Source organism: Mchenga conophoros, linkage group LG12, assembly GCF_057382185.1.
Source record: "Mchenga conophoros isolate Kocher_MC1m ecotype Shallow Benthic linkage group LG12, M_conophoros_male_GT1.1, whole genome shotgun sequence".
NCBI classification, from domain to species: Eukaryota; Metazoa; Chordata; class Actinopteri; order Cichliformes; family Cichlidae; genus Mchenga; species Mchenga conophoros.
In genome coordinates, this window is record NC_140537.1 from 33,768,167 (window position 1) to 33,778,332 (window position 10,166).

At 39.0% G+C, this 10,166-nt stretch overlaps 1 protein-coding gene across 1 annotated transcript; it reads right to left on the reverse strand.

Moving 5' to 3' along the window:
• Positions 1 to 1,501: 1,501 nt before the first annotated feature.
• On the reverse strand, positions 1,502 to 9,932 carry ppic (peptidylprolyl isomerase C). Its single transcript, XM_085295428.1, has 6 exons — positions 9,689 to 9,932; positions 7,707 to 7,820; positions 6,167 to 6,260; positions 5,992 to 6,059; positions 5,758 to 5,874; positions 1,502 to 3,068 (listed from the first exon to the last, which is right to left on the reverse strand). The coding sequence occupies exons 1-6, from the start codon at positions 9,791 to 9,793 to the stop codon at positions 2,940 to 2,942; spliced, it is 627 nt and encodes a 208-aa protein (XP_085151554.1). The 5' UTR covers positions 9,794 to 9,932; the 3' UTR covers positions 1,502 to 2,939.
• Between the last annotated feature and the right edge of the window lie 234 nt (positions 9,933 to 10,166).

The following is a 10,166-nucleotide window of genomic DNA, read 5'->3' on the forward strand; positions in this document are numbered from 1 at the left end:
ATTTCTGCTCCATTTTGACCTTTGTGTTCGAAGATGTTTTCCCCCCTGTGTGCGTGTGTGTTTATCTGTTTGTATCAGTGTGTGTATGTGTGTATGTTGTAGAACAGGGGAAAACAAATCACCCGCTGTAGTTCTCATTAGCAGCAGTTTTGTGTCAGTGCTGAGAGATCAGCTGTCAGCTCTCGGCCTTCCGCTGCAGCTTCACCTTTTACCAACTATAATTACACCATTTAACTGCAACGCTCCTCAAACAGCCACCCGTAGGGTTTAATATACAGCACAATTATATCAATTATATGAAGCGTGCTTGTGCCATTTCCTGGCAAAACAGCCCTACACCTCTAAACTTCACTCTTGGTATGATGTTTTTAAGGTGAGATACCTTTTGACCTCCAAACATGGTGTATATACTGTATTCTCCCAGTTTTTACAGGCTTGTCTAAATGCACTTTAAACGTGCTTCAGTATGCTTTTTCTTCAGCAATTGAGTCTTGCACGGTGAGCGTGCATAGAGGCTATGGGCTGTGCATTACCTATTGTTTTCTTTGAAATAATTGTACCTGATGATTTCAGATCTTGCTGTAGCTCTCCACAAGTGACCTTTGGCTCTCGGACAACTCTTCTGATAATTATTTTCCCTACTCTGTTTGAAATGTTGTGAAAAGCACCTGGTCGTGGCCGGTTCATGGTGAAATGATGGTCTTTCCACGTCCGGATTATGGCACCAACAGTTCTCACTGGAAAATCTTCTGTAATCAGTGTCAGTCACAATCAGTGTGTTTTGCAAAAATAAGGCTGTGAAGGTCTTGAGCTCAGTTTTTATGTGTGACACTTATTTATAGGCCATCAGTTGGGACTGAAGCAGCTGATATTAATTTATGCAAAGTGGCAGGATTGCTTTCTAATTACTGATAGACTTTGGCGAGTGTCGTGACTTTCCATACCTTTTTGCACCTGCTTTTCTCCATGTGTTCAATACTTTTTCTGTGTCATTTCTCATTGTTACACAACTTAATATATGAGCATGTATGGTTAGTCTCTTTGCATGTGTGGATTGAATGGGTCCTTACCAACATCTGTGCAGCAAGCAATAAGCCATTTTCATTGTCATATGAAAATTCACCACATCAGAATCCATATGAGATAAGCATATTTAATCCGAATTACAGTTTTTAAAAAGGGACTTTTATGCTTTTGCTGCTTGTAGGTGGTATATTGTTGTATATTTTTGGGGTCGTGTTCGTAGCATGTGTCAAAAACTACCTAAACAGTCATTTATGTTAGGGGCTTACAAAAAACCCAAAATGTGATTTACAATGTAGTGGCTATAATGTTAATTTTATTATAATTTAGTGGCTTCTCAATTGTTCCACTTGATATGACACAGAATTCATCAGTACAGCTACCTGAATTAGCAAAGGGGATCAGCTGATGGCTGATGGTAGGCGAATGGTGAAAAGCTAGAGACACAAGAAGTAACAAATATAAAGACTAGTTCTGGTTGTTTTGCAATAACATTTTTATTGTAGAAAACATACTCATTGGCACTTTCCTTTATTGTTGCTGAAATAAAGAAAAAAAAAAATGTTTCTTGAAGAGGTTTAAATGTTGTATTAGCTGCAGTGGCACAAGAATATGTTCTACAGTATGTTACCATGACAGTTTTGGGGTCATTACAAAAGAACTGTGACAGTTCACCAACGTCACTGAAAAGCGTCCGTACAGAACTCATTTTCACAATTTTTGAACCATTTCATCCTGTGCAGTTTGTGCTGTAGTTTCTGCAAACATGATATGGTGCATAATGTATTCCCAAGCACAATGCAAATTCTATGTTTACAGTGATGCAATGTTAAAAAAAACAAAAACATTTGGCACTTGACATGTGCTACATATTTTTTGCATATGCATGTTAACGGATTTTAAAATTCTGATATTTATCAAATAGATGCATAGGAAATGCATTTGGCAAAGAAAGAATGATTTGGCAACAAATGCTACATAAGTGTTTCTGATGGCAGATTATACAGTGTCTTCATTATTTGTTACTAATACTAGATGATACTAACTAGCATCATCCACGTAAAGTATTGAAGTATACTAATGTGTAAAACCATTAGCATTTACCACAGTGAACCTGATAAATACTGAACACATCGACTCACACACTGCCACGACTCCTCTGTTAAAGACTTTGTGTTTTGAGGTTTTGATATGTTTTTCCTTTTCCCTGCCACGATTTTGAAATGGGTCATTTCGGAAATGTAAAGCTTCCATTTGATGGTCTAAGAATGACAAATTAATATGAATATTAATAACAATTAATTAATACTAATACAATGCTAATACTAATATTTGAACCTGTACATTGGTATCCAGGTTTAACACCTTATTTTGAAGGGTTTTCCTGTTTTCTCAGAAAGTTAACACCTGTTATTTAGCTACTGTAACGATTTCTGTTAATAACTTAATAGAAATTTCCAATTTTTATTACATCTGCATACAATGGAAATCAATCAGAAGTCACGATCTACTTTAACTACTTGACCCACAATTGCTAAATGCTAGCAAGGTAGCATTAGCAAGCTCATTATTACTATACATGTTAAGAATTACAATACTTAATATGTATAGTACCTCTTAGTTAACATTAGCCACTGGTGTATGTTAGCATGTAAACATTAGCTTGTGAGTTAATATGTTCCCAGTTAGCATCGTATGAGCTTGCTTGGTGAAATTTTCAGACTTTTTTAGTTATAAGTGTGTTAAAAAGTACCCAATCCAACATGCTAGCACCCCAGAAAGAGCATGTTAACATACGAAAGGAATATAAAAAATAAATAAATAATAATAATAATTGGCACGCTTTCAGTGGGACTAATGATTAATATATAAATATTAATATATTTCTCCTACAGACAGTCTTGCACCATTGGCATTTACCAGCCCTCCACCTCCACTACGAAGGGCTCTTTAACAGGGATCCTGCCACTGTTGACGATCACACACTCTGTGTATGGCAGGTTCCTGTCGTTGGTGTCCTGAAGCTCAATGGTGTGAACCACAGCCTGCAAAAGGAGATCCACAGAAGCAGGTTAGATACTTTATTTTAGTGACAGTGAATCACACATCAGTTTGTTTTAGGTGTCACCTTTAACATGCAGTGCAGTATTTCCACTAAACACATGACAATGGATCAAGTCGTTAAAGTCCCATTCACACAGGTCTTAAAACTAGCATTTGACCATCTGGTAACCACAGGTTGTGAGGGGGGAAAAAAAAACAAAAAAAAAACAAAAAAAACGGACATTCCCTAATTCTTGTGTTCTTAGTTGGAATGCAAGTGATGGACTTGCAAACAATGTCTTGCTATTCTCAGGAGCTTTAATAAAACTATGGAAAGTACGACCCAAACCGGAAATAAAGTACTTTGAAAGTAAAGCCTTCAAAGAAAAATTGCACCTTTTTAAACATACTGGCTGTGGGGTTAAAACAACTGCAAATATTCTCACACTTTGTCACATTTATACTATTAATTAGCAAGTATTTGCAGCCAAAAATAGAAAACTACAGATAAATGCAGAAATCTGATAGGAATCAAAGCAATCACTAGAAGGTTTTTGGTGCAGCCAATCGCCAACCTTCCTTTTATCCCAAAACTTTATGAAAGAGTAGTTGTCAAACAGCTAAAAGATCATCTGCAGAGGAATGGCTTATTTGAAGAGTTTCAGTCAGGTTTCAGAGCTCATCACAGAAACAACTTTAGTGAAGGTTACAAATGATCTTCTTATGGCCTCTGACAGTGGACCTCAGTGCTGATCATTATATTTTATTACAGTGATTACAGCATGCTGTAGGTATTACAGGTATTGCGCTGCAGTGGTTTGAATCATATCTATCTAATATACTCCAATTTGATCATAACACACACCAATTAGTTAAACTGCAGGAATGTCTTAAAGACATAAAGACCTGGATGGCCGCTAACTTCATGCTTCTTAATTCGGATAAAACTGAGGTTATTGTACTCGGCCTTAAAGATCGTAGAAATATGGTATCTAACCCTATTTTTACTTCGAAAGGCATTACCTTGGCCTCCAGTACTACCGTGAGGAACCTTGGAGTCATTTTTGACCAGGAAATGTCCTTCAATGCACATACTAAACAAACAAGTAGGACTTCTTTCTTCTATTTGCATAATATCTCTAAAATCAGAAATCCTTTACAGCACACGATTAGAAAATGTCCTTCCTTTCCTACCTTCTTCTACCCAGGACAGATTCAGTCTGATAATGATGAACAAAACCTGCCAAATTAAAACATATTTTCCGCTTCCATGTGTAGTACTTATCTTATTCTGTCCCTTGTTACATTACACTCATTATTTTCTCAGCACTTTGACTTTACTACACTCTCAGAGAAAGCCCAGTAAATTTTAGAAACCTAAGTAATAGTTTCCTGCCCTCTGCTGAGTCCCCACACCTCAGAACATTGCTAATACTGACCTTCCCTAGCCTTTGCATACCTGTGCTCATCTCTTTTGTTGCTTCCTTGTACCTCAAGATTAAAATCTTCTACTTGATTTAATGCTTTGCCAAGTTTTGCTCCTGCTGAATGCAGCCCAAGTCTGGATTATTTCCTGTACGGGTGGAGTTCCTGAATCTATACAAGAAACTAGTTCGCCTTTGGCAGACCTTTCAGAACAAATACAAGGACTAAAAGAATCAAATGTGAGCTTACTTTCTTTAATAGTTTGTACATTTAGTAACTCATTAGCTCTCAGTGAAGAGTCTTCGAGCTTCCTGAAAACCAGAGTCCTCCCATGCCAGCTGTATTCAGCTAATATTATTCAAACATCAGTACTCTTTTTAAAAATAGAAAAATAAATAAATAAATAAAAAAAGGGAGAAGGAAACAGAACTTTATGAGCCCTCTGAGCAGACAGGAAAATGCCTACCCCAGCTATCCTTTTAAGTAGGAGGGTCCAGTTTTGTGAGAATGTGCAGCTGTTTCAAGGTTCAAGGTTCTTTATTTGTCACATGCATAGTTATACAAGTATAACACACAAGTTATACAAGTTTAATGTCACTTAGGTGCAATTTGTATTAATTTGGAGTTTTGTGCATTACATGCAAATGCTTCTCTTTAGTGTGATTTTTCATCTTGCTGGTCATTCTTATTTTGATCTCCATTTATGGCTCATTCAGCTGAATTGTTTATGTTTTGACATGTTTGAATGGGACTGCTAATTACTCATAGTTCTTCGCAGGTGATGTTCGTCGACACCTTGCTTCTGCCTTTTTCCACCCATTCAATTATTATTAGGCTTTTTTTTTTTGCCAATTACAAATTAAAGTCTGGACAACATTTTAGGTCCATCTAAGAGGGCACAAAGACGACCATAAAAAGAAAAGAAAAACATTTCAGCATGTAATATTGGTTGGTTGGCAATCTGACAGTTTCCCATCTCTATTTCTGTTCATATATTTTATGCTTAATTTGTTCTGGCTTTGTTTTAATTTTCTCTTGGGGTTGTTTTTAGTTCTCTGCTGTCACTGAGGTCATTTTATGCATCTCTGACGTTTTTTGAGATTCTGCTCAGAGGCCCACTTGTGTATCACACCGCTCACCCTGCAGGCTGTTAACAGATTATTTCACAGTCAGGACACATTTGCACAAATAAACCCACACCTTCTCCTCCCCTGCAACCAGATGTAAGAAAAAGATTAATGGAAAAAAATCTTAAGTTCCACCCACCATCCCATCCAGGACTTTGCCAAAAACCACATGTTTCCCATCCAGCCACGGAGCTTTGGAAGCTAGGATGAAGAACTGGGACCCATTGGTGTCTGGCCCAGCATTTGCCATGCTCACCTAGTACACAATTACACACACAACTCTTTGTTACGTCATGTCATAACTTGTCATATTTAAGTTTGAGTCAACTACCTTATTCTCCAATACATGAATTGCTAGTGAGAGTGTGCTCACCCAGCTTGCTCCAAGGTGCTTCAGTTTGAAGTTCTCATCTGCAAAAGTTGTTCCATAAATGCTGTGACCTAGATTTTAAAAAAGGAGATTCAGTTAAGCTCTGGTGGATTTTTTTTCCTAAAATGAAAAAGGTTTAAATTTAATGTGTAGGTACAACTTTGTCTTTCATTCCCACCTCCAGTCCCATCACCAGATGTGAAATCTCCTCCTTGGATCATAAAATCCTTGATGACTCTGTGGAACTTCGTCCCTTTGTACCCATAACCTTTCTGCAGAGACATGTAAAAACATAATGCTGCAACACAAAGACCACTGTGCATCAAGAGTGATACACAATTATGAAACTGCAAAACAAAAAAAAAAGAAAAAAGAATTGATCGATGTGAAAACTAGATTTTTCCACCTGTGGATACATTTGTATGTCCCAAACATCATATAGAACTTAAAATATAAACATGTTGTACAAGTAACCTTGGAAACAATGTCAACGCTAATTTCTAACTTTCTGAGGCCTTTATGGGGCCTGACTGACATGTTGTGGTTATGATGATGGCTACATTTAATCACCATCACTACCGTTAAATTTTATGTGTGTGTTTTCATCTGTTTGTCTATTCACATGCATGTTGTATTTGACATATTAATTTGTAAAGATTATGTACATTCACTGATTATTTCATTACACCTGTTGAATACTTGCTAACACACATATTTCATCTGCCAGTCTCGTGACAGCAGCTCAGTGCATTTAGGCATGGAGACTGCTGAAGTTCGAACCAGCATCAGAGCAACTGAATGAGGAAGAAAGCTGCTTTCAGTGAATGTGGCATGGTTGTTTGCGTTGTACTGGAGTATTTTGGTCTACTGGATTGTTTCTGCCAAATCATTTCCAGTGTTTAAAGAGAAAATATCTAGTGAGCATCAGTTTTGGGCAAAAATGCCTTTTAGATGCCAGATGTCAGAGGAGAATAGCCAGACATCTTCAAGCTGCTGGAAAGGCAACAGTAACTCGAATAGCTAACCAAGGTATGCAGAAGAGTATCTCTGAATTTACAGATTGCTGAACCTTGAAGCAGATGGGCTACAGCAGCAGAAGACCATGCAGGATTCAATTGTATTTTTCCAATGTTGGAAAATATTGCCTGCTTAAATAAGTCTTGGTTTCTGCTACAATATTTGGATGTACCTTGTATCAACAGTTCAGGTTGATGGTGGCAGTTTAATGGCGTGGGGGAATATTTTCTTGGCATACTTTGCCCCCCCACCCCACCCCACCCCCACCAATACAAACTGAGCACTTTCTTTAACACCACAGCCACAACACAGAATATTGTTGCTGACCACAGTCTACTCATTTTCTGATGGCTGCTTCCAACAGGGTAGAAAGCTAAAATCATCTTAAACTGTTCTCTTGGGCATGAGAATGAATTCACTCAAAGGTCACCAGATGTCAGTCCACCAGACCATCTTTAGGATGTGGTGGAATGGGAAACTCAAATCAAGGATGAAACTGTCATGGCAATATGAACCAAGATCTCTGAGGAATGTTTCCAGTACCTTATTGAATCTTTGCCACAAGGGATTCAAGCTGTTCTGAAGGCAAAAGAGGTTCCAACCCAGTACTAGCAAGGTGTATCAATTGAAGTGGCTGCTGAATATCTACCATAATCACATCAGTGTGCGTGGAAATGTGTATTTGTCCAACATCATCCTACCTCTCCAGTTGCCAGTGCGACAAAGTTATTCACTGTTAGAGGGACGACCTCTCCAAACAGACCAATGACGATCCGCCCCACCTCATGACCTCCCACCGTTATGTCAAAAAATACCTGGAAAATAAAACAGCTGTCATTTAATAAAACGTCATACAACGTATTGTCATCCAATCAGCTCACTAATGGCCATCATTTCACACATGTACTGCAGCCATGTACTTTTCTAGACATGTGATGACGAACTAAGCTTCTGTGAAAACAGAAAACCAAGCAAGTCGTCATCCAGTGCCATTCCTCTTGTACACACTTTCAAGATAATGACCTTACCTAAAATAAACCCATTTCCAGAAGCCATATTCACCTGAAGAGACTGAGTTCAAGATACCATGTGAATTTAGCCGTCTCCTACATTTACTTTTTATAGTCTGAAGTTAGAAGATCATTCATGTACATCCCACTGTTGCAAATAGTAGGAGCACTTGTAAACATGACGCCAAAGGAATCATCTCCATCTGATAAGCCGGAGAGGTTCAGATAAAACTTCATGTAGCACATGGATGTCAACATTAATTTAGTCAAAAAAAACTTCCATGCTCTTATGCAAACTTAACTCTGAGTTTATACTGAGCACTCATCCTCTGTGTCTATATGTAAGCGTGCTACTTTTCCTTTGCAACCAGAGGCCGTATCAGCCGTAATAGGGAGTCAGTTTCCCTCTGCCATCTCTGTTGCATTTAAGTATCAGGTTTCTGTGGCTCCAAAAACTGACCAGAGCTCCTACTTTAGAACATCATATCACAGAAATGTGTGGTTTAATTAGAGCTATGCACCCTTTAAGCACAGTATAAAAGAGCTATAATACAACAGCTATAATGTCAAGAAAGGATCTCATGGCTGTTCAAAGAAGGTCCTTAACATCGTCTTAGAGAGTACATCAGGGTTTGAGCTCCACATATGTTAACACAGTGTTTGCAAAATGGTTCTAAAAGTTCAGCTGTGTTTTTTTATGCAGCTTTTCCATCTTAATAATAATAATAATAATAATAATAATAATAATAATAATAATAATAAATCCACTCCTTGGCACACCTGGTGTATGGTGAGAATTGAAAGAGTATGTAACATCAAAGGTTACAATTGACACTAAAGAGGCTAACAAGGGTGAAAACTGAGAAGAAACCAAATAAAGAAAAGAAGTGCTGCCTGTCTGATGGTCTGTATCTGTGCAAGATGTCAACAGGCCTCAACCAAAGTATAGCTTTTTTGAGAGGTTAGCCAATACCAACATGGTGCCAGAAAAGCTAAAGACACTTAGACACCAAATGTTCCTTATGTAAGAAATCTGATGCATGTAGATGCGACTGTAAATGCAAAAAAGAGAATAATCCTGCAGTCAAAAAATAGCCAAAGGCATGCCGGGTGATATACGGGTAATTTTATTGAAAATCACTGGTGCTTTTTCTTTATACACTTTCATGCACGAGCTCCGTGTTTAAATGAATTTCAAAGTAAAAGCAGGAATGTGGCTGAATAACAGAGTGTGAGTTTAACAGATGGCTTTTGCAGATGTTGGGTGGCTCATGTCTTTTCAGGGTCTGTGCATGTTTATTACAGCCTCAGAGTAAGGAGGTCACACATTTATCTAAGAGTGTGCGCGTGTGTTCGCCTGCGGACAAACGCATTGCGCATTAAGTTAATCTCAATGGACACGTATACAGCTGTGTGTGTGTGTGTGTGTGTGTGTGTGTGTGTGTGTCCCACATATTCTCGAAGAATCACGGAGACAGAAGCCTTGGCCTCCTATCGTTACCGGACACGTCTCCCCTCGCACTCCGGGTGACCGTGCGCGCGTGCCCTTCCTGTAGTACAGCACTTCTGCGGGATCGCCGTGAACCCACGAGAAGATGCAGATCGAGCACGCGGAAAAGAAGCCTACGCGGTTTTGGATTAATGCAAATAAATGCGGCAAAATATGCACCCACCTTCTCTGTGACTTTCGGTCCTGTCCGTGAAACTGCGCCGGACACCGACTGCAGGACGACGGCAGAGAGGAAGAGGAGAGCGGGGAGGCTCGTCCGGAGCTCCATCTTTGATTAACGGAGACAGGCCCCTGCTGCGAGAACCGCCGAAAGGGCGAGAGGATAAAGAGGCAGTCACAGCAAGTCACAGCTGGAAGGCTGGCCGGGGAACGGCGCTCATAACCCGGCTACATCATAAGACCACTCCCCCCTGTGGGCTGAGTCTGGACCAAAGACCTGCCTACTGAGATGGAGAGGAGAGCAGACAGAGTGAAAGGAAAAGACGAGACTGAAGAGGAAACAAGAATTGCAGAGAAAATAAATGTTAAGACTTGAGAAAGAGGTTTAATGTTGAATAAAACATTAAACCCAATTTTGATGATTATAGTTTATGATGATATAGTGTCATGAAGGAGGATAATGCAGAGTATGCATACTGGCT

What these genes read in the sequence shown, in the direction of transcription:
- ppic (XM_085295428.1), bottom strand. Translation starts at nt 9,793, where the DNA reads ATGGAGCTCCGGACGAGCCTCCCCGCTCTCCTCTTCCTCTCTGCCGTC. An exon ending in GACCGAAAGTCACAGAGAAG is followed by an intron (nt 7,821 to 9,688) that starts GTGGGTGCATAT and finishes TTTATTTTCCAG; the next exon opens with GTATTTTTTGACATAACGGT. An exon ending in TCGCACTGGCAACTGGAGAG is followed by an intron (nt 6,261 to 7,706) that starts GTAGGATGATGT and finishes ATGTCTCTGCAG; the next exon opens with AAAGGTTATGGGTACAAAGG.